Genomic DNA, 23,804 nt, shown 5'->3' with positions numbered 1-23,804 from the left:
GCTCTTCTCAGAGGCGGTCGCAGTGTTTTCCATCTGATACTACAGAACTGGCGGCGCTCGGAGAACGTGGCAGTGGGAAGAGACACGGCACAAGAACATATCTTAAGTCGTCTTTGCTTCTCTTATACTCCCTGTGAACCCCATTTGCTCCTTGTCGCCTGTACCTGTTATACATGTAACCCTCAGGTTCGGCTGGCATTAGTCTCGAGCAGACAGTCCCTGGCCCCGCCAAACGTCCGGTATCTAAGGTGCGATTCCTTTTGTTTGTGTGCATGCTGCGTGACCGGTTTCCCCATAACAAATCAGTACCACGAAATAACGGACAGTGCACCATATGCAATTAAACGATTTAGCTTTATAATTCTTAATGTGACTAATGGGTTAGTAAAGAAAATAAAAAAGGCCCATTTTAATGAAGCAGTCTAATATACACGTGCTAGAGCTCACGGTTTGCCTTCCGCTGGTCCTCCAGCGATTTCCCCGGGCTCCGTCGACTCCCGGCCCCAATCCAAGTCCATTCTGTCCTGCTTGTTACGACCTGTCCTTTAAGGCGTCTTATCTATTCATCTCTCGCCAAACAAAAGACCCAGATCACCTCGTACTCAGGTACACAACCATAAAAAAATACAGTCCTTTCATTGGAGGGTGCACGTTCCAAAGCCCCCGTTATCTCCAGTCATAATCCAAACACTGCTGCTACAGAAAAAAAAAAAACATTGCATTAGCAGTGAAACATTTCCCAGGGTGTTACATGCATATCCTTCCTATTTTTATACAGCACGTCAATGTCTCTGGAAAACCAACGTTTGCCTAATGAAGTCAGCATCAGCATTGCCTTTTATTCTGACAGGACCACACAAGCACATCACTCGCAAAGGTTACGGACAGAAGTCAGTTGAATGTGGTTGAGAGGGATAACAAATTCGCCATGTAGGATTGCGGAGGAAAGTGTTAAAACCTGAGATAAGGGTATGGTCAAACATTGTTACTTCTCAATTTCAAAGAACTTTTGGGCTATTCTTGTGGTCTTTATTATTGTTTCTTTCTGGAGATTTAATTGTTTAACGTTATAATGTGGGTACAGTAAAAATGTTTATGTGCTTTGTTATATGTTTACTATTAGGCTCTGTTTGGCAGATATTCTTTCTCCCCGAAGTGAATTCTTTCGAAAGTTTTCGCTTTCTCGTACTACGATCTATTTTGTTTCTGTTTAAATATCCCAGACGCATGTTTCCTATTCATCGGCCCGTTGTACTATTCCTGCTTCTCTGATATATATTCTACCAGCTCTTTTACAAATTTCTTTATGTTTAATGTTCTGTACTTGTCTATTCCAAACTACACGTTTACATCTTTGGAAAAATAGTTCTGCTATATGAAATAACTGTTTTCGCCTGACTGAGGAAGGGATGTATAATTTCAAATTGTGCAGGTAGAAAAGATGTGTCAAGGTATAATTCATTTCGTTACTTCTGATCAGATACCCAATTTTCGCCCTATTCAGTAGAGAGCGGTTGTAAAGCTAGACTGAGCCACAGTGGGCTTCGAAAGCAGCCGAAAAAAATGCCTCAATGTATTTTGATAATGCTAGTTGTTCTTTAATGGTTGTTAATACATAGAGTGATTATAGCACACCAAACTTACATCAGATATTGTAGGGATTGTAGTTTGTATGTGTTAACAGCTTCTATTAACTGTGAGTGTGCTTCAGAATGAAATGCAACATAACAACATGAGAGATTTCTGTTTTCCGTGAGTTTTGATCCAGAATTGTTGAATCTATTCTAAGTTATTATTTACATCCTATCAATCCTTTACGGCATATTTTCTGCTCTTCTGTAAGTATGTTTCGCTTCTCTAAGTGAGTGGTAACTAGCTACAAGATTCGTGATGTTTCAATTTTATAAATAGGGTTAAAACAAGTGACTTATTATTCATAATATTACCGTTGTTTCATACATTTTTCCCTCAGCTCCAGCTTGTAAAACCCAAGGTTCAGGAATAACCTAACATACCCATTTCTCAATTGCAAGGTATTTTCGGACTAGTTTAGTCGTGTTCAGATTTGTGGCTGACATTTGGATGAAGCCAGACGTAGATATTACAATTGAGACAATGTGTTACAAGGATTACCACTTAGTAATAATGATCAGTTCAGCACACAGGGAATTTGTATTTGCTGAAAAAATACCTTTATTTTCTGAACTAAAAATCATGTGAATTTACTCAACCGGATGTCTGTGTGCGCTCCAACGAGATTTCCGTGACGCTGCGTGGATGAACAGTCAAACGATAGTAAATCTAATACCCGGGAACGAAGCTGATGCTGGCTTGCTCTTCCCGATCGAATTTACACGCATCCGACGTGGGGTTATTTCCTTGAACGATCTACGACACTTCTTCTCCGTAGGATTGTCGGTGCTTTGCATTCGAAGATCGTTACTATTGTCGGTAGAAATGTTGCGTTTCAGTCCCTACATGAAGTCATCTGACTGACCTGGGTCGCATTATTATTGGCCCTTGGCCAGACCATTAACCAGTTATTGCCCTATTCTGCAAGTGACAATTTCTAATTTAGAGCTCTAAGTCCGAAGTCAGTTAGCAAACTACTAAACAGCTTGAATCATTAGGGACGTTCATAGATCCCATTATTCACAAACCTGCATGTTATATCACACCAAAAGAACAACTCACTCACAAGTATGTGAGTATTTGTATCTAAATTACCTGGAACATCATTGGGTCTACTTTAAAACACTGAATCTGCTGAGCTATAACAGTTTCACATAATGGAGGACACAGAGCAGCTTCACAAACAGCAGCCTCCATTCCTTTAAGAACAAAGCATTTTTTGTCGACTTCCAATGAACGTGTTTCACTGATTTGCAGACTACAGCTCGTTCTGGCCAGCAAAGGTCCAAGTGTATAAAAGTCACCTGGAACAGATACACTTTACACTGCACCAGAATTCTGAAAGAGGCGGGTGAATATATTGTAGAGGCATTAGTAAACATCTTCCAAAAATCAGTAGATCTTGGAATACCTGAGGAATGATAATTTGGATATTAAGAAAGGAGGGAGGAAAATTGAATGAAATTAAATGACAATTAAATGAAATTATAGACCAGTTAACTTGTCCAGTGTTTGGAAAGAAGTTCGAGGGCATTCAGAAAGAGGTGCCAGTGTCTGGAAACATGTGATAAAATAGGCCAAAGTCAGCGCCAGTCTCTGGCAGCTCCCGTATCTCTTCATGCTCGAACTAATCAAGAATCTATCAACCGCTGCTTTAAGCATATTGAAAAAAAATGGCCTTTGGCTTGTGGCAACAAATTCCGCAATTTCGCCATACGCTGGTCAGAGACATTCCTCCTCATCTCCGTTCTAAGAAGATACTCTTCTATTTTGAGGCTGCGTCCGCTGGTCTGAGGCCCTCTCGTCACAGGAAACGTCCTCTCCGCATCCACTCGGTCGAGACTTTTCACCGTTCGATAGGTCTCAAGGAAGTTACTCCTCAATCATCTGAATTCCAGTGAGTAGAGGTCCAGAGCCATCAAAGGCTCGTCATGTGACAAGCCGTTCAATCCCAGAATCATTTTCGTGAATCCCTTTGAACCATTTCCAATGCATTCGCACCTTTTCGTACATAAGAGGCTAGAAACTGCTCATAATACTCCAAGTGAGGCCTTACCATTGCTATATAAATTCTCAAAATTACATCCTTATTTTTATATTCTAGTCCACTTGAACTGAATGCTAACGTTGAATTTACACTCCACACTCCGACTCAACCTATAAATTAACCTTTACGAAATACTGTATAAGGTGACCCAGTCTCTTTGCGGCTCTGTTTTTGAATTTTTTTCTCCATAAGTAAAATAGTCTATTAGTTATTTCTTCAGAAACTAAGTGCTTGACGGAACACTTCCCGACACTGTATTCCATCTGACACTTCTTTGCTCATTCTACTAATCTTTTGTAGTCCTTCTGTAGCCTCTCTACATCCTCAAAACTACTTGCCCCTCTTCAGATCGGCCGCAAACTTTGCAACAAAGCCATCAATTCCGCCATCCAAGTCATTGCCATATTAGATTAGATTAGATTCAACTTCATTGTCATTGTGCGCAGTACAGATACAAGGCCAATGAAATGCAATTTTCATCTGACCCGAAGTGTAAAAGAATAATGTTATTTACAAAATAACTGCGAAAAGTAAAAAGAAGCAGCCCCAACACAAACCCTGAAGGAATGTCACTGCTCACCGGCTGCCAATCAGAAAAGGCTCCCATTCTTCCCAACCTTTGTCTGATGCCAATCAGCCACTGCTCTATCCAGGCTAAGATCTTTCCTGTAATACCATGAACTCTTAAACTGATGAGCAATCTCATGGGTTGTACCTTGGCAAAGGCCTTCCGAAAGCCCAAGTACAAAACATCCACTGATTTCCCATTGTCTACCTTGTTTGTTATTTCTGCCAAGTACACTGAAACCAAAGGCTTAACAATCGAGTCCAACGTCTTCCCAACCACTGGGACCAGACTGCAAAATTTATTTTCTTCTGCCTCGCTCGCTTCCTGAAATGTGAAAAGATTCCGGCAATGTTCCATTCTCCCGGTGCCATGCCAGAATCATTTAATTAATGAACGATCATTGCAGTTGCCTCTTCCCCCACTTTTTTCAGAACCCTGAGGTGTATACTATCTGGTCCAGGTGACAATCTACCTTCAGTGCATTCAGTTTCCCAAGAATCTTCTCCCCAATAATGGCAGCTACACGCACTTTTGCCCCTTGACACTCTTGAACCTCCAGCATACTGCTGTTGTTTTCGAGGCTGAAGACTGATGAAAACTGCTCATTGAGTTTGTCCGACATTTCCCAGTTCCCCTATTACTACTTCTCCAGCATCATTTCCCAACGGTCCGGTATCCACTTACTCCTTATTTTTACAATTTATGTACCTGAAAAACTTTCATTATCCACTTTAACATTATTGACTTGCTTACCTTCGCATTCCATCTTTTCCTTCTTAATGATGTATTTAGTTGCATTATGACTAATACTCTTCCAGGAAAGCTTGTTAATAAGACACCGTGGTGTTTAAACTAGAGTTGCAGGGCGATGGGATGCAGAGTGCCAGAACCCTTGGTGGACAGGTTGGGGCGATAGATGTTGGCAAGACCTGAGACAAAGCCAGGAATGAAATGGTTGAACATGGTGCAGCTAGTGTCTGAGCTGCCCATATTTCAATGCAAGAAGTATCGTAGCAAAGGCGGATGAGTTCAGGGGATGGATCAACACTTTTAATTATGATATTGTCGCCAGTAGGTTACAAGAGGGGTAAGGACTGGCAGCTCTGTATTCTGGGGTTCCGCTGTTTTAGCCGTGACAGGACAGGAGTGTTTAAATGAGGAAGGGTGGATGTTATCGTCAGGGAAAATGTGACGACAGTGCTCCGTCAGGCTGGAGAAACCGACTGTGAGGCATTATGGGTAAGGCCACATTAATGAGGCTCTATGACAGACCACCCAACAGTCCTAGGGAACAGATTTGCAAAGAGATCACAAAACGTTATAAGAAACACAACGTTGTTTAGTTAACCCTCCACACATTGACTCGGAATCCCAAGCTCTAAAAGGACCAGATGGGATATAGATGTCAAATTGGTCAGTGATGAGAAGACCCAACAACAGTGCGCGGGATAAGGCATCTGCTACTGTGGACTGAGGCAGAGCATTTGACAGAAGTTTGTGTAGGGGAACACTTTGCATCCAGTGACCACAATGCCGAAGTAAATATGCACAAAGATAGGTCTGGTGCTCGGGTTGAGATTTCATATTGGGGTAAGACCAATTTTGTTGGTGTCAGAAAGGAACTGACCAGTGTCGATTGGGACAGACTTTTTTTTTTGTCTGGCAAAGCTGCACTTGGTAATTGGGAGGTCTCCAAAAGTGTAATTTTGAGAGTACAAGCTTGTATGTGCCCATCGGAACAAATAGTAAAGTTAACGTGTAGAGAAACTTGGCTGTCAAGATATATTGAGACCCTGGCTGAGAGATAGGAAAAGAGTTGTACAGCAGGTATGAACAAAACAGCTCCTTATGGAGTATAAGAAATGCAAGGGGACAATTAGAAAGAAGTCAAGAGGGCTAGAAGAAGGTGAAGGAGAATCCGAAGAGATTCTACAGATATGATAAGGGCAGACGGATTGCTATGGACAGAATTACCCGTCTGTAATATCAATGCGGTAATACATGTGTGGAGCAAAAACATATCAGGGAGATCTTAAATATTTTGTTTGCATCTGTGTTTAGAGCATCAACCTCATGGACCCTGTACAGATTGCAGAAGAGGAGCTGTTTGATACACTGATGCAAATCAGGGTGATAAATCTCCAAGGTATGACAAGGTGTCCTCTCGGATCCCACAGGAGGCAAGGGTAGAAATTGCCGGGGACCTGGCAGTGATATTTAATTCATCCTTAGCGACAAGACAGGGACCAGAGGACTGGATTCTATTTACAAGAATTTTCTGAACACAAAGCGGGAAATCATAGGCCAGTGAGTCTGACATCAGTGGCAGGAAACCTATTGGAAGGTATTCTAATACTGCTGATATAAAAATATTTGGTAGCTCATGACTAACCAATCTTATAAAGTTTTTCAAGGAATTTACCGGGAAAGTAGATAGGAGATGAATGCTTTTCTGATTGGAGGCCCTGAACATAAACCAGTCAATCATAGGCGAGTGAGTCTGACTTCAGTTATAGGAAATTTATTGGAAGGTATTCTAAGGGACCATAAATGTAAGTATTTGAAAGACAGACATTCATTAAACATAGTTTGCATGGGTCCGTGCCTGCTAGGTCTTGTCTAACCAATCTAATAAAGTCTGTTGTTATGATCTATAACTGAGACAATGTGAAGCAGAGCAGCACGAAGACAGTGCACCATTGATCTACGATGATAAAGTCTATGGAGCATAGGAATGTAGAAAATCACCTTCAACTCCATACTCTGTATGGAGCCGCCGGGTCTGTGTAAGATTGGTCAGGGTGGATCACCTGTCTCAGTACTGAACCAAGATGTTTGGCCATTACCCGGGCGAAGATCTTGTAGTCCGCGCACAAGAGGGAGGCCAGCCGCCAGTTCTTTAGCAGGGGAAGGTCTCACTTCTTTGGCAGTAGGATCACAGCAGCTGCCCGCCATGAGTCGGCATTTCCACGGTGGCTCGGCTCTCCTCTTGGAAAAGGCTGTAATCATCCCCCAGGACATCCCAAAACGCTGATAAATCTCTATACTCAGTCCATCTAAGTCAGGGGACTTACCCCTCCGGAGTTGCGGAAGGGCAGTGGACAGCTCCTCCCGAGTCAGGGGGGCATCCAGACGCACTGCGTCCTCTGGGCTGACCTTAGGCAAATCCTTCCAGATCTCATTACACGCCTCCGCATTTGACGGATCAGGCGAGAATAAGGACCGATAGAATGAACGGACTTCGTTGTTAATTCCATCAGGGTCCGTGATGGAGGAGCCATCGGCAGCCAGCAGCTCCACTAGCTGCTTTTGAACTCCCCGCCACCTTTCCAACGAGTAGAAGAAGGGTGAGCCACGGTCCAAATCCTGCAGCATTTGGATCCGTGACCTCACGTACGCACCTCGGGACTGCTGGAGCTGCAGGTTCCTTAGTGCGTCCTTCTTCTCCTGGTATTCCTGCCACAGCTGTTGGTCTCCAGCGGTCGGACCGAGGCGGGACTCCAGGTCAAGCAACGCTGTCTCAAGCCGCTCAACCTCAGATCTCCGCCTCTTTGTCGACCCCCTAGTGTACTCCCGATATAAAAACTGGATGTGAGCTTAGCTCACATCCCACCACAGCCGCAGGGAGCAGAACTCTCTCCTTCTCTCCCTCCAGGTGACCCAGAACGCTCGGAACGAATCCCGGAATCGGCTGTCCTCCAGCAGCCGGTTGTTAAAATGCCAATACCCGGATCCCACACGAGGGTGTAGTGGAATAAATTTCATCCACACAAGGTGATAATCCGAGCACGACACCGGCCGCATGGAGGACGCCAACACGCGGGAGACGTAAACCCGAGAGATATAAATGCGGTCTATCCGGGAACCTCACTCTAAATCTTCTCTAAAAGGCTCTAGAGTCGGGATGAAGATTCCGCCAGCTGTCCACCAAGTCAAAGGAGCCAACTAGCCTCTTCAACATTTTTGCCGATGCCAGGTCGCGTTGGAGGCCCGAGCGATGGCTTAGTCCCCAGGATCGATGGAATTCAGCAGAGCGGACAGCTGACAGAATAGGCGCGTCTGCATCACACCGCGCCTCGGAGCATACACATTGATAAAATGCAGATGTACACATTCCCGATGCACAGCCAGGTGGAACAGATGGCCGGGCACAACATTTTGTACTCTTGTGATTTCTGGCTGGAAGGTCGGGGCCAATAGGATCGCCACTCCGCTAGAGTTGGAGCTGAGGTGGCTCATGTGGACCCCGCCCTGCCACTCGAAGAGCCAAGCGGACTCGTCCCCCGGGATAGTATGAGTTTCCTGCAGGAAATTCACTGCATATCTCCCATCCCTGAGGACTGAGAGATTGTTTTATCTGCGGAGAGGGCCCCTGCTACCGTTCACATTTAGACTAGCTATGGTAAGTTTCATGTCGGGAGCACACTAGGCCTCGGCACCAGAACCCTTCTAGCTGAGAGCGGTGGCACCTTCAACCATACTATCCCGAAGAAAACCAAGAATGTTTTTTGCTTTCCGGGCCCGACTGGTACCATCGCTACCCTGTGACTCACCATCTCCCGAAGAAGCGAGGCCGCTTCTCACTCTGATGTCCCTCACCAGGTCATCCAGGAAGGATTTCAGCTGTCGTCTGTCATTCCCCGGCACAGTATTCCTCTTCCCCTTCCCCTTCCGTCTGCATATGACTCGCAGGGACTTCACCAGCCTCGGCATGCTAGACCAGCGAAGCGAGGCTTGTTTTGGCCGATGCTTGCACCCTCAGAGGTGAGAATGAACTCTCTAATTTCCTCCACGGGTATCAATGGGGATTTGTCAGGAGGGGTGAGGATGTCCAATGTTTCGCTATCGAAGGAGTCTCCCTCCAACCCCTCGTTGCAAATAGATCCCCTATCTTCCTCCTCCTGTGTTCTAATAGATGGCTTCACTTGTGACCCACAATGCGCAGCGGGTAGCTCACTCATACCTGCCCGCTCCACCGTCGCATCAGTGTTATCCACAGTTACGACAATGGAGGGATAATCCCCAGGGACTCCCTACAGGCCATTAGTTGATGGAGTCAGCATGCAGATTATATCACCCTCCCTAGGAGACAGGTATGAAAGGGACCCCAGCACTTCTGGTCTCGGGGGCCGACTTCTTAGGGTGTTTGGCCTTCGGCACAGGCTCCACCCGTCCCCCACCTGAATCACAGGGGCAGGAGCAGGGTGAGGGGTCAGGGCAGGATCAGGGGCAGGGACAGGAGTAGGATCAGGGGCTGAGATAGCTGGGACACTGGTGCCCGAAGTGGACTCCCTAGGGTTTCGGGTGCTAGGACAGTCCCTCCGAAAGTACCCCAGCTCCCTGCACGCATGGCACCGTGGGCGCTCAGAGCTCCAATACTCCTGATACTCTACCCACCCCCCGCCCCAACCCCGTGCCAGACAGTAAACCTGCCCTCAACGTTGTCCTCCCTTTCCAACTGCATGAATACCTGACGCCGGAAAGTGATTACAGTACGGAGGGTGCGTATCTTAAATTTGTGTCGGATGCAAGTTATCTCCGACCTTACCTGTCCCAAACGGGCCAGTGGGGGAAGCAGGTCCTCGTTGGGGATGAAAGGCTTAACGTGAACGAGGGCCATGTATTGCGTGGGGGCTGTCGCCAGCTCCATCTGTAAAAAGATGTTTTCTACCGTGACCCCCCTGCTGAGAGCCCGGTGCACTAACTTTTCATTCGCCACAAAGAACACTGTCTTCCCGAACTCTTTCTCGGTGGCCAAAATACCACCTTTCCCCACCAGGTCCTCCATGGCCTCTGCACACTTTGGCAGAGTCATTCTAGGGCGCAAAATACATTGCACGCCGCGTTCCACCTTCACCGACCGAAACAGGGCGTTGTCCGAAACTGGAGAGGCAGCCGCCCTTGTATAACTCCCCGAAGGCCTGCGACTCCTCGGATACCGGTCCCGCATGTTGGCACTATGTCTGAGTCGAGAAATATACGACAGTGCCGGTTATAAAGTCTTGCAGCAAGTCGAGTAACTGGCCGGAAAAGTTTGTACTCGACAGTACTTGCTTGGCGCCAGAAATTCCAACGTCAGGAAAGGCTCCGTTGGTCCCGGAGAACGCCCAGTCCGTGAGAGGTCGAGACGTCTCAAGGGATGCTCCGGCTCCTACACCGAACGAGAATCAGGAATATAAGGAGGAGGGACGATGCCCCGATATTAGTGGTGGAACGACGGCGTTTGTCTCCGGTTTTTGGAGCGAACCGGCTTCCTGGCGAGTTGCCAGCGGCCGCAGCTAGGAGCTACGCAGTTAGCAGCCGCCAACGAACCCAATGCAACCTGGTAGAAAAACTCCAAACGAAGCTTCCACATTAACCCAGCCACTCACTCAGAAGTCCAAGAGTCCTTTCGAACCACCTCCAAGTATCTCACGAAACTTTATGCAGTAGGTTTCGTCGTATTCCTCCCAGCTGAATCAGAACAGCTCCTCGCTGTGTCTGACGGGGAGTGTGACGGGGATGGCACGTTATGGAGGAAGATTCACTCTGTGTCTGACGCCCGAAAGTGTGTGATGGGACGTTGTGGAAGGAGATCTATTCCATTTCTGTCCCCCGGAAGCGTGTGATGGCTCGGTGTAGAGGGAACCTCACTCTGTGTCGGACCACGGAAGTGTTTGAAGGGATGATGTGGGTGGAACTTCACTTTGTGTCTGACACCAGGATTATGAGGTAGGATGATGCACAGGAATTTTCTGACTGGACTGCCTGGAGGGTGCTTCACTCTGTGTCTAAACACGGGATTCACGGGACAGTGTAGATGGAGCTTCACTCTGTGTCTGATCCGGGTAGTGTTTGGTGTGATGGTATTCTGGGTGCCTCACTATGTTCTGACCACGGGATGGTGGGATTGGACGGTTTGGGGGGAGCTTCACTCTGTGTCTGACCCGGTGAGTGTGTAAGGGATAATGTGGAGGGAGCTTCACTCTGCGTCTGATCTGGGGAGTGTGTGATGGGACTGTATGGAGGGATCTAGTAATGGGACTGTGCTAAGGGAGCTTGACCCCGTGTTTATTCCTCATGCTTCTGTTGTTTACGACCTACTGGTCAGATATTATACAATATATGAGCTTCCAATCTGTTCTGTGTTTTCGTCTGCGGGAACAAGGAGAGCGCGCAGGAAGGTGGGGGCCACGAGTGTGCGCTTATCTGGTATGCGAAGAAGCGGTAGTCAGCCCGGATGGGGATGGAGAGTGAAGAGGTCCTGGGGACCAGACTCCACCAGACTGACATCCCTCAGCCTGGAGCTGAGACGCTGCTGTACCAGTGTGTGGAGCTCAGACCCATTATTGCAGTTCACCGGGTGCGGGGGGCAGCAGGTACCCCAGGTCACTCTTTCTCCTCCAATGAGAGTCAAGTCCGACTCCAAGACTTGAAGTTACAGCGGTTTATTGATTTCATTATGACAAATGTAAATTAAACAGTGTGTGAGCTGCTGACGTGCAGGAATAAATAAGCTGCTCCCGACTCACTCACAGTCACACACAATTAACTGACCGGCGACAACGGGTGACAGCTTGAATAATCAGTCCTGTTTCTCACCGTCACTCTGCATCGGGGAAACTGAGCAATGTGTGTGATCACTGGACCGTGTGATGAGAAGGTGCGAATGGAATTTTAATCTGAAAGTGACCTCATGACTGTTCAGCTCTACTGTTCCAACCCCGATCCCTCTAGTATTCGGGACCTCAGATGGGACAATGTAGACTGAAGTTGAACGTGTGTTTAACCCCGGGAGTGGTCTATTTGGGACCTCACTACAGGCCCGTCGGATATTATATGTGACCAAACCAGTTATCAGAAGATTGATGCCGATAAGAGGACAATGGGGGAACCTTCAGAGATGTTAATGAGAGACGAGAGGGATTAACGGAAAGGAGACACAGTTCCGAGTATTGTCAGAGACCGGGGCTTTGAACCCTGAACTGTTTGAAGTCTGATGGACAGGCGATACCCCAGCCAGGGGATAAAAAAGGGACAGGTTCGCTAAGGCAGGAGACACACGACTCCACGAGGTAACGAGACCCTGAAAGCGGTGTGCCCCCCCCCCCGCACTAGTTGGTGGGAGTTTTTGGAGGTCTGTCGCGGGACCAGCCATAGACGCAAAGGGTAGAAAGGTACGGATCGGCAGGAACCTGGTGTGCGTGTCCACCCTTGCGTGGGTGCCGGGCTCACCGCAGAAGAACGATCGTATCTGGAGCGGAGGGGTCACAGTCGGTGACCTCAGAAGACATTACAAAGGGCTTGCCCGAAAGCTGACTGCGAGGAATATCGAAGGTCTGTTTGGAATCCGATTTGAATATTCATTCGTTCTCCCCCCTCTCTCCTGCCCCGAACGGCACAACAGTGATTACTGTGAACTGAACTGAACTTTGCGCCACTTTGAAACTGGTCATTTACCCCTAGACTGCGATAGAGCTTGATTGATCCTATTATCCTAGTTCTGTGTACACGTGTGTTTATCATTGCTGAACTGTTGCATTTATTATCCTTTTGATTAGAGTACTGTGTTGCTTATTTCTTTAATAAAACTTTCTTAGTTCCAGTAATCCAGACTCCAACTGAGTGATCCATTTCTGCTGGTTTGGCAACCCAGTTACGGGGTACGTAACAGAGCTAACTCAGCTTCTCATTCCTTTAGTCAATTTTGTCTCTGGGGATGTGGAGCGCGCGCGTGATGGGGCTGGGCAAAGAGAGCGCGCAGGATGACGGGACTGAGGGGAGCGCGCGGAATGGGGCTTGGGCAAGGAGTGTGCGCAGGGTGGTGGGAGAAAAGGGAGATCGCGAGTTGTCGGGAACGAAGAGAGCGCTGGGTTGTCGTGGATGTAGGGAACGGGATACTTAGCACCAGCCACTACCAGACTGACATCCCTCAGCCTAGATGGGAGACGCTCTGGATCACTGTTTCTTTGCATAGGGTGCGCGGAGCAGCAGTAATCTCAGGACACGATTTCTCCAATAAGACTCAAGTCTGACACCAAGACAGGGACTTACAGCAGTATATTGATTTCATCATGAGAAATATAAATTAAACAACTTTCGACCCCTCGCGTTTCTTTTTTCAAAGCTATAAACGATTATTTGGCAACAAATACACACGGTATAGACGTTCAGTATTTAAAAGACAGTGAGTACACTCAGAGTAAAATTTGATTACTTACGTCTATTATACAGTCAATTCCCTGTGGGGCACACCGCTCCCGGACATCGCCCGGTCTATCCCCTGCTACCTCCCCAACGACAGTCAAGCATGAACTTCACCTTGGAAGACGGGAAAGCAGTCGGATTGGGCACAACCCTCCACTTTCTGCCGCCCAGACCCGTGAATGACCATTTGGCCAGGCCCAGGAACAGGCCCACCAGGAGATCCTCCTCGTGAGCAGCCTCCTTCTGTTCTGGGTGTCCATATAGAAGGAGGGCGGGGCTAAAATGCAGCCAGAACCCGAGTAAAAGCCCCGTCAGATACTCAAGCGGGGGCTGCGTCCTCTCTGATCGTAACACACAATTAACTGACCGGCGACAACGCGTGACAGGTTGAATAATCAGTCTCGTTTCTCACCGTCACTCTGCATCGGGGAACCGATGATTATAAGATCACACTACGAGGCCGTGCCCGAGATTGCTGCAGATCCAGAGTCACAACCGATGGATTTGTCAATTTAACATCATTCTGCCAGACTGCGGAATGTACCGTTCCCAGCCCAAAATGAACAGAAGGCTTCTCTTCCGGGAGAATCCCGCCTCGGGACACTGATGTCCCAGACTAAGTCTCAACCTGCCCCCAAGGCTCTTCCTATCTGTGTAATTGTCCAGGGTCTCACTTGGGGCTGCTCTCGAACCCGGTCATGCAGTAGAAGCTGCGCCGCTGGACAGGAAGCGGATTCGCCTTTGCGTCACAGAGTGATTGGCTGGAGTTCCGTTAGAACTGTTGGGAATTAAACCCGGAGCACGGCCATTAACGGGGAGGGTGGTGAATGGGCCAACATTTCCCCATCCCACGGGCTGGGATGTTCACAAAGTCAGATGTTCACACGATCATTTCCAGTTCGGGGTTGAGTTCCTGCAGAGATCTCAGTTCATTCTTCCCAGTCCAACTGAACAGATTGTTCTCCAGCCTGAAACAGGTGGAGGAATGAAGATGAAATAACAGATTACACAACAGTGTCAGTAACAGGGGACTGGGGTTAATGTTTCAACAACACACACAGACAAATATCACCAAAGTACCTACCGATCCGCTGATATGTTATCACATTAGACAATAACACAAACACTCACTTGATCTGCTTCAGACTCGGGAGGGTCTGTATGAGTCGGCGGACAGCTGGGACAGATCGGTCTGTGAGCGAGTTTGCTCCCAGGTACAGCCCGGACAGTGATGTGTTTGTACTGAGAGTGGAGGCAAGATCCTTGGCACCAGAATCTGTGAGACCGACATGGATCAGGCTGGAGATGAGAGAGAGTGAGGGTGAAGAACACAGAGAGACAGGAGATGGTACAAATCCCCAGTGTTTATCAGTAACATAATAACTGATCATATTAATGTTCAGTGTCAGACACCCAGTGACTGTAAACACAATCTCCTACAGTCTGGTACTTACCACAGTTTCTGTATTTTACACTCCGGGTTCCTCAGAGCTGCAGACACCAGTTTCACTCCTGAATCTCCCAGTTTATTGCCACTCAGGTCCAGCCCCGTCAGTGATGGGTTTGTACTGAGAGCGGAGGCGAGATCCTCGGCACCAGAATCTGTGAGACCGACACTGTCCAGCCTGGAGATGAGAGAGGGTGAGGGTGAAGAACACAGAGAGACAGGAGACAGTACAAATCCCCAGTGTTTATCAGTAACAGAATTACTGATCACATTAAAGTTCAGTGTCAGACACGCAGTGACTGTAAACACAATCTCCCACAGTCTGGTATTTACCACAGTTTCTGTATTTTACACTCCGGGTTCCTCAGAGCCGCAGACACCAGTTTCACTCCTGAATCTCCCAGTTTATTATCACTCAGGTTCAGCTCCGTCAGTGATGGTTTTGTACTGAGAGCGGAGACGAGATCCTCGGCACCAGAATCTGTGAGACCGACACTGTCCAGCCTGGAGATGAGAGAGTGTGAGGGTGAAAGACACAGAGAGACAGGAGACGGTACAAATCCCCAGTGTTTATCAGTAACACAATTACTGATCACATTTTCTCTGTTTCCTAAGGTTGCTGTAGCCAGGAGTGGTAATGGGGATAAGCTTCCACTACCCATAAAGTGGGGTGTATGGGGTGTCTAGGCAGGTGTAGCAGCTCTGGTGGGGGGCCTACCGTGCACTCTTTGAGCGGAAGAGACAGATTAATGGTCCAACGATCAAGAAGGCAGGCCAGCAGGCGTTTTGGAGTGCTAAGAGCACGACAAGGCACTTAGACGTCCTGGTCATCCACTGCAAGAGGTGCTGATCTCTTTAAACTCACCCGGCAGAAGGCAAAGGCAAACTACTGCTGTAACCTGCCACGGACACGGTTTCCCAATATGCCGGAGCAGCGTAGAGGGAAATCGTCTGCCAACTGGAAATTCAAGATGCGACCAAACTACGAACTCTAAACTGCTCCGAATGGCGTGTGACTCTAAAAGCCTCTGACAAGCAAGTTCAACTCTCGGCTTTCACGTGTACCTTAGCAACTAGGCCGGGTGGAACTGTTGCCACTGACAAGAGAAGGGACAAAGGCGGACCGTTGGGGTCTCAAAACCAGTTACTTCGGTCAAGCGGGGCTCGTTGGCCTTTGACAGTAGCCCGCCTAGGAGAAGGAAAATTCTGATTTAAACTTCCGCTGACTTACACACCCATGGGAAAGGCTTCGGGAGTAAACCCTGAAGAAGATATCATCTTTCCTCTGGCAGCCTCTGCAACAACACTGCTGCCAAGCTGTACCGGCGTTTCCCCTTCCCTTGATGTGGAGCGGGGGAATGTGCTGCATGGACACAGTTGGTTCTTCAAATCTTCCCACCCAGATGCGCCCTGGAGAGGACTCTCCAGTAAAAACATAATCTAACGGGATCAACCGCTATATTAATGTTCAGTGTCAGACACGCAATGACTGTAAATACAATCTCCCACAGTCTGATACTTACCCCAGTTTCTGTATTTTACACTCCGGGTTCCTCAGAGCCGCAGACACCAGTTTCACTCCTGAATCTCCCAGTTTATTATCACTCAGCTTCAGCTCCATCAGTGATGGTTTTGTACTGAGAGCGTCGGCGAGATCCTTGGCACCAGAATCTGTGAGACCGACATTGTTCAGCCTGGAAATGAGAAAGAGTGAGGGTGAAGGACACAGAGAGGCAGGAGACGGTACAAATCCCCAGTGTTTATGCCACGGAATGATGTTATGGATGAAATGAGAGGTGAGGACCTCTATAAAATCACTGTGACAGAAGAGATAGTGATGAGCAAACTAGAGGGCCTAAAGGTAGCTAAGTGTGCTGGTACTGATGGGATGCATCCCAGCGTGCTGAAGGAATTGGCGGACGTTATAGTAGACGTGTTGGTAAACATTTATTAAAATTCTCTTGATACTGGGCAGATCCCGGCGGATTGGAGGACAACAAATGATGTAGGCGAAGTCGGGCAACTACAAGTCAGTTAGCTTAACGTCTGCAGTCGGGAAAATGCTTGAAGCTGTCAGTAAGGAAGAAATAGCGAAACATTTAGAAATGGGTGGTTCCATTAGACAGGCGCAGCATGGAGTCAGAAAGGGCAGGTCCTGTTTGACAAACTTACTGGAGTTCTTTGAGAACATAATGAGTGCAGTGGGTAGAAGGGAACAGATGGATGTTGTATACTTGGATTTCCAGAAGGCGTTTGATAAGGTGCCGCACAAGAGACTTATAAATAAGGTACGGATGCTTGGAGCCGGAGTAAGTGAATTGGCATGGACAGTGGATTGGTTAACCAACAGAAAGCAGCGAGTTGGTATAAATCGGTATTTCTCTGGTTGGCAGTGGTGGGTGGGGTGCCGCAGGGGTCGGTGAGTGGGGTGCCGCAGGGGTCGGTGCTGGGCCAACAACTGTTTACCATTTATATTGATGATTTGGAAAAGGGGACTGAGCGTAACGTGGCAAAATTTCCTGATGACAGTAAACTGAGTGGAAAAGCAATTTGTACAGAGGATGTGGAGAGTCTGCAGATGGGTATAGATAGGTTAAGTGATGGGCCAAGGTCTGGCAGATGGAATACAACGTTGGTAAATGCGAGAGCATCCGCTTTGGAAGGAATAATAGGAGAGCAGATTATTATTTAAGTGGTGAAAGTTTGCAGCATGCTGTTGTGCAGAGGGACTGGGCAGTGCTTGTGCAGGAATCGCAAAAAAGTTGGCTTGCAGATGCAACAGGTTATTAAGAAGGTAAACGGAATGTTGGCCTTCATTACTCGAGGGATTGAATTCAAGAGCAGGGAGGTCATGCTGCAACTATACAAGGTACTGGTGAGGCCGCAGTTCTGGTGGCCATATTTGAGGAAGCATGTACTGGTTTTGGAGACAGTGCAGAAGAGGTTCACCAGGTTGATTCCAGGGATGAAGGGGTTACCTATGAGGCGAGATTGAGTCGCCTGGGACTATACTCTCTGGAATTCAAAAGAATGAGAAGGGATCTTATAGAATCATACAAAATTTTGAAAGAGATAGATAAGATAGAAGTAGGAAAGTTGTTTCCATTGGTGGGTGAGAGTAGAACTATGGGACATTGCCTCAAGATTCAGGGGAGAAGATTTAGGATGGAGATGAGGAGAAACTGTTTTTCCCAGAGAGTGGTGAATCTGTGGAATTCTCTGCTCAGGGAAGCAGTTGAGCCTTCTTCACTAAATATATTTAAGATACAGTTAGATAGATTTCTACGTGCTAGGGGAATTAAGGAATACCAGGAAAAGGCAAGTGGATGGAGTTGAGTTTACGGACAGATCAACCATGATCTTATTGAATGGCGCGGCAGACTCGATGGGCTGGATAGCCTACTCCTGCTCCTATTTCTTATCTTCTATGTTCTTATGTTTATCTGTAACACAATTACTGATCACATTAATGTTCAGTGCCCGACACCTAGAGACTGTAAACACAATCTCCCACTGTTCCTTACATACCACAGTTTCTGTATTTTACACTTTGGGTTCCCCAGAGCCGCAGACACCAGTTTCACTCCTGAATATCCCAGTTTATTATCACCCAGATTCAGCTCAGTCAGTGATGGGTTTGTACTGAGAGCGGAGGCGAGATCCTCGGCACCAGAATCTATGAGACCGACATCCCTCAGCCTGGAGATGAGAGAGAGTGAGGGTGAAGGACACAGAGAGACAGGAGATGGTACAAATCCCCAGTGTTTATCAGTAACACAATTACTGATCACATTAATGTTCAGTGTCAGACACCCAGTGACTGTAAACACAATCTCCCACAGTCTGGTACTTACCACAGCTTTTGTATTTTACACTCCGGGTTCCTCAGAGCCGCAGACACCAGTTTCACTCCTGAATCTCCCAGCTTATTTTCCCCAAGTCTAAACACAAAGAGGCAAATTGATGAACAAAATGATTCAAACCGTGGGTCTGGGGGAATTTCTCTCACTCGGATATTTCAGGAAACATTAAACCCTTCAGTAAATCACTGATCGGAGTTCCCATCACTGTCAATGTCCCTCACTGCCCAGCTCCAGGGTATTCACCGAATGTCAGTAACTTAGTCTGTCGGTGTGACCCTGTAAACTGCACATATTCTGTCTCATTCCCCGATGGTTAGAAAAGTGTTCCTGATGTGAGAAGGTCGGAAGTGTGGGGTCTGAATGGCGGAAAAATATCCCACAGTGAGGAAAATTTGTGAATGCAAAAATGTCTGTGGGAGATAGCGGAAGGGAGGCCACACTTGACGAAGGGGGATGGGGAAGAGAGACCCCACAGGGGGAAGTGTGATGGTGAAGAGAGATCCCACAGCAGTACAGTGGTAGGAAAGAGATATCCCTGGGAAGACAGATGGGAAAATATAATCTTACAAGACAAGCGGATGCAGAAATACTTGGCACAGGAGGGGATGGTCTGAACTAAGGTCCACAATCGGGAGAGGAGGTGTGCCCACATGCTGTCTGGGTATCTGGCAGTGAGCACAGTCACGCAGGTGGGCTGATGGTGATAATCACACACGGGGAAGGGCAGGGGAGGACAATCTCACAATCGTATTTCTTTCCTTCTCACTGGGTCAACTGCTGATGGTCTCTTGTCCCTCCCCGGGTATGTGGTGTGAATCTCTGACCCACCTGCTGCAGTCAGTGTCGGTCTGGGTGTCAGTAACAGTGATCAGGAGCATTGCCAATGGACGTGTCACAGGCAGCGAGAAACACAGCCATTCCTGTGATTTACTACCATTAAACCAATAGCCGTTGTTCTCTGTTGTGATGGAGTCTCCAACATCCCAAAAAACCCTCAAATCCTTTGGGAACTACTGATCAATCCACTGGTTATTTGTCACAATTCTTCATAATCTGTGTTAGGGGTTTCGTCTTCTATGTTACTACGTAGGCTAATTAAAATGGCTTCTTTGTGATGTTAACTGCTGAGAAAGTTCTCTCTCTGCTTGTTTGGGTTATATTATTGATAAGAGAAAGAACGAACCAATTCTTTCTGTTGTCTGTAAGCTATCGTGATGTGTGGGTTTTGGGGCAGAAGGCGCGATGGGGAGAGAGAGAGTGGACGCGGTGTTGTGAGCTGGCTAACGGGGCGGACCCCGAGCCGAAGTCCGAAGTCCTGGGTCTTCGGCGAGAAGAGGAGACGAAGACAGATTCGTGTGGAGCGTCTGGTCGACCACCGTGGTTGGTCCTGGGTGGCAGGTCGAGGTGGTAAGAGGGGATCGAAAGGAGAAAAGAGGATCATTACTAGAGCGCCAACTGTTTGTGCCAAAGAGATTGAACTTTGATAAGTTCGGCGCTTTTTACTTTCCTTTTATATTTTATATCTATTAATTATATAGTTCCTGTAATATCTATATATTGTAATCATGTAATCTTATATGGTGTATTGTCTGTTATTTGGGCGGGGTGGGGTACAATCACACAGCATCCACACAAACTTAATTACCCAGTTTGGCGGGGCCGAAGGCTGCTCCCCCTAGACGACCGCGAGTTGAGAGATCCTGAGACTTACCGGGGTGCGGGGGTGGGGGCTACATCTGATTTACTACAATTTTAACAACATTGAAACAACACAATGGAACAGTTTCACAGTTCAGAGTGAGAGATAAATCAAGTTACCTCAACTCCTGGCACTTGTGCAGCCCGGGTCCCAGCCGCTGGATTCCTTCACAGTGAATGTGGCAGTTCACCAGGTCGAGGTGTTTTATTGTATCACAGAGTCCGATGACATGAGACAGGACCGCGCAGTCAATCGGGGTCAGTGTCAATCCACTGAATGAAAGTGTTTCCACTGATCCCAGTGCGGCCTGAGCCAGTCCACGATTCTGAGACTCAAACAGGTAGTGCAATGTGTTCAGGAGGCTCCTTTTACCAGCTTCACTCCCCGTGTTTCCACTCTGGCGTTTAACCTCCTCCTTCACCCAGTCAATCACCCGGCAGGTTGTTTGATGAGGAAATGGACCCAGAAACTCCTCCAGGCCCCGAGCTGTCATTGGGTTGGAGAGACCAGCAACAAAACGGAGAAATACCTCAAATCGACCGTCTGTCGTGCTGTGGGCATAGGTGAGGAATTTCAGGATATCCCTGGGATGTGGATTCAGGAATTGTGCGACTGCAGCTATAAACTCCTGGATGGTGAGGTGTGGGAATGTGTACACCACACACCGGCCAGAATCCTCTCTCTCCAAAAGCTCCATCAGGAACCCAGACAGGAACTGGGAAGGCTGCAGATTGTAGTTGATCAAATCTTCTCCAGTAAACACGATCTTCTTCACAGACACTCCTCTGAAGGCCATCTGACCAACCCTGAGTAACACATCGCGGGGGTTCTCCATTTCACGCCCGTGGTTTTTCAGTACGTTGTATATGTGGTAGGAATATAATTGGGTAATTGTCTTGGGAACTCGCTGCGGATCCCTGACTCTTTGTGTGAAGAAGGGGCCCAGTGCCAGAGCGAGGATCCAGCAGTAGGAGGGGTTGTAGCTCATGGTGTACAGGATCTCATTCTCCTCCACGTGTTTGAAAACAGCTGCGGCCACCGTCTGATCTTCAAAATGCCTGATGAAATACTCCTTCCGTTCCTCACCAACAAATCCCATGATTTCAGCCGAGACACTGATATCCGCCTCTTCCAGTAAATGTAGCGCAGTGGGTCGTGTGGTCACCAGCACTGAACACCCTGGGAGCAGCTTGCCCTGAATTAAACTGTACACAATGTCAGACACTTTGCACCGGAAATCAGGATCTGTGCATGTGGACCGAGGTTCTGTGTCTCTCTGACTGTCAGCAAAATCTATTTTGTCATTGAATTCATCCAAACCATCGAATATAAACAGCAATCCCTCTGGGTTCTTCCAGACCTCTCTCAGTAAATTCCCAAAGTAAGGGTACTGATCCAGAATCAGTTCCCTCAGGTTTATTCGACAGTTAATGGTGTTTAAATCCCGGAATTTGAAACTGAAGACAAAATGGAAACATTGATATATTTTCCCCGTGGCCCAGTCGTAAACAATCTTTTGTACTATTGTTGTTTTTCCAATCCCTGGAACTCCGACCACTGCTGCGGACATCCCGGATTTATTTCCAAATAAATATCTTTTCAATTTTTGAACAAAACTCCTTTGGAACAACTGATCAGTCTGGATTTTTTCCAGCTCTCTACGGAGATGTTTTTCTCTCCACTCCTCGTGGTCTCTGCCTCTTGCCAGCAGCTCATGTTCCACCAGTCTCCGATCTCGAACAGTAGAAATGACCGTGAGCTCAGCGTATCGATCAACCAGCTGGAAAACCTTCACCTTCTCCCTCATCAGGATCGTGTTCACTCTCAGTGTTTCAGTTTGCGCCTGCAGAGTCTCCTTGTGTTTCTGTCGAACTTCTGAGGACAGACAGAAATAGGTTGTCAATGCCTGATCTGATAAACACGAAATACGTATTTTCCTTAATAAAAACAATTTGTTAAAAACATCGTTTGGGTGAAATCGGGAAGTTAGAAGAGTGTCTGAAAATGAACAATGGTCCAGAAACATTTCTGATCTGATTCAGATCCGCTGTTAAAGACTCCACTGTCCTCTCTGTTCGCAGTTTACAGATTCCCCGCTGTTCCTGCGAGCACCAAGTGCACTCGTGATTCTGGAGAACAGAGTATTGTGTGGAGCGGGTCGTTTCACTGCTCAGCATCTACTGAACTGTGCAACTGCAGAAGGTAACAGTGGGGGTGGTGGTGGTGGGGGGGGGGTGTAACCACAATTTACTTCCACTGCCCCCTATTACTTTTCTCATCAGCGATCTGATGCTCTTGACACTGCTTTTGGTGTAAGCTGTCGGTACTGAGCCCTAGAAAATCAACACATATTTTGTTTTCGCTTCAAGTCTGAGCCAGTCAGCCTAATTACACCTCTACAGTCTCCTCTACACCGAGGAGCTGGTTTGCGATTTCAGACAACATAGCCTCCAGACACCTTTACAGTCTCCTCTGCTCCGAGGAGCTGGTACATGAACTCAGGCAATTCCCTGATGTTGCGCGGAAGAGCAGGATGACAGCAGTAGTAAGGGACTCTATAGTCAGGGGACAGATAGGCAATAAGACATCTATGGCACTTTGTCTCCCAGGTGCCAAGGTCCGCGATGTTTCTGAAGGTGTCCACAATATCCTGAAAAGAGTGGGTTCAGAGACAGAGGTCGTGGCACATATTGGACAGAGGATAAAAAAAAGGGTCTGGAAAACACAATTTAGGGAGTTAGGAAAGAAGTTGAGAAGCAGGAACTCAAAAGGTAGTACACTCAGTTTTCCTGTCTGTGCCATGCGTCTGTGAGGATAGCAACAGAATGGGGTGGCCGATAACAGTGTGGATGAAGAATTGGAGCAGAGGGGCAGGAAGTTAGATTTCTGGATCATTGGGGCCACTTCTGGGGCAGGTAGGACCAGTACGAAAGGGATAGGTTGCTGGTGAATCCCAGGGGGAGCAATATTCCTGCGGGCACATTTACTGGAGCTGTTGGGGGTATTTTAAACTAATATGGCAAGGAGGGATGGGGAAATACGTTGGAGCAGAGGATGAGCCAGCAGGTTTACAAGTAGATGATGGGTGTTATAGGAGTGCAGAGAAGGACAAGCCAATGCTTGGGTTCAAATGTAGACAGAGCAGAGTGTTAAATTGTACCACAGAATTCAAACGGTCGCAAATGCAGGACTGAAGATGCTGTATATTAATGTGCGAAGCGTTTGGAATAAGGTGGATAAACTCTGGGCACAATTAGAGATTGGTCGGTGTGATGTTGTGGGCATCATTGAGTCAAGGCTGAAAGAAGGCCATAGTTGGGAGCTCAACATCAAAGGACATTCTTTATATCGAACGGACAGGC

At 47.4% G+C, this 23,804-nt stretch overlaps 1 protein-coding gene across 7 annotated transcripts in view; it reads right to left on the bottom strand.

The window, feature by feature from the left end:
- Positions 1 to 11,718: 11,718 nt before the first annotated feature.
- The window catches only part of LOC140208188 (NACHT, LRR and PYD domains-containing protein 3-like), a 44,651-nt gene continuing 32,565 nt past the window's right edge, over positions 11,719 to 23,804 (bottom strand). For all 7 annotated transcript variants that reach the window (XM_072276683.1, XM_072276685.1, XM_072276679.1 and 4 more), the window contains 8 exons: positions 20,562 to 22,317; positions 18,735 to 18,821; positions 18,409 to 18,579; positions 16,404 to 16,574; positions 15,214 to 15,384; positions 14,888 to 15,058; positions 14,565 to 14,732; positions 11,719 to 14,401 (listed from right to left, as the gene is read on the bottom strand). In XM_072276683.1, the coding sequence (XP_072132784.1) occupies positions 14,314 to 14,401; positions 14,565 to 14,732; positions 14,888 to 15,058; positions 15,214 to 15,384; positions 16,404 to 16,574; positions 18,409 to 18,579; positions 18,735 to 18,821; positions 20,562 to 22,317 (2,783 nt within the window). In that variant the 3' untranslated portion in view covers positions 11,719 to 14,313. The remainder of the gene's footprint in view (positions 14,402 to 14,564; positions 14,733 to 14,887; positions 15,059 to 15,213; positions 15,385 to 16,403; positions 16,575 to 18,408; positions 18,580 to 18,734; positions 18,822 to 20,561; positions 22,318 to 23,804) is intronic.

This window comes from Mobula birostris, chromosome 13, assembly GCF_030028105.1.
Source record: "Mobula birostris isolate sMobBir1 chromosome 13, sMobBir1.hap1, whole genome shotgun sequence".
Taxonomy (NCBI): domain Eukaryota; kingdom Metazoa; phylum Chordata; class Chondrichthyes; order Myliobatiformes; family Myliobatidae; genus Mobula; species Mobula birostris.
The sequence above is the reverse complement of the archived record's forward strand: the minus strand, read 5'-3'. Positions and strand labels throughout refer to the sequence as shown.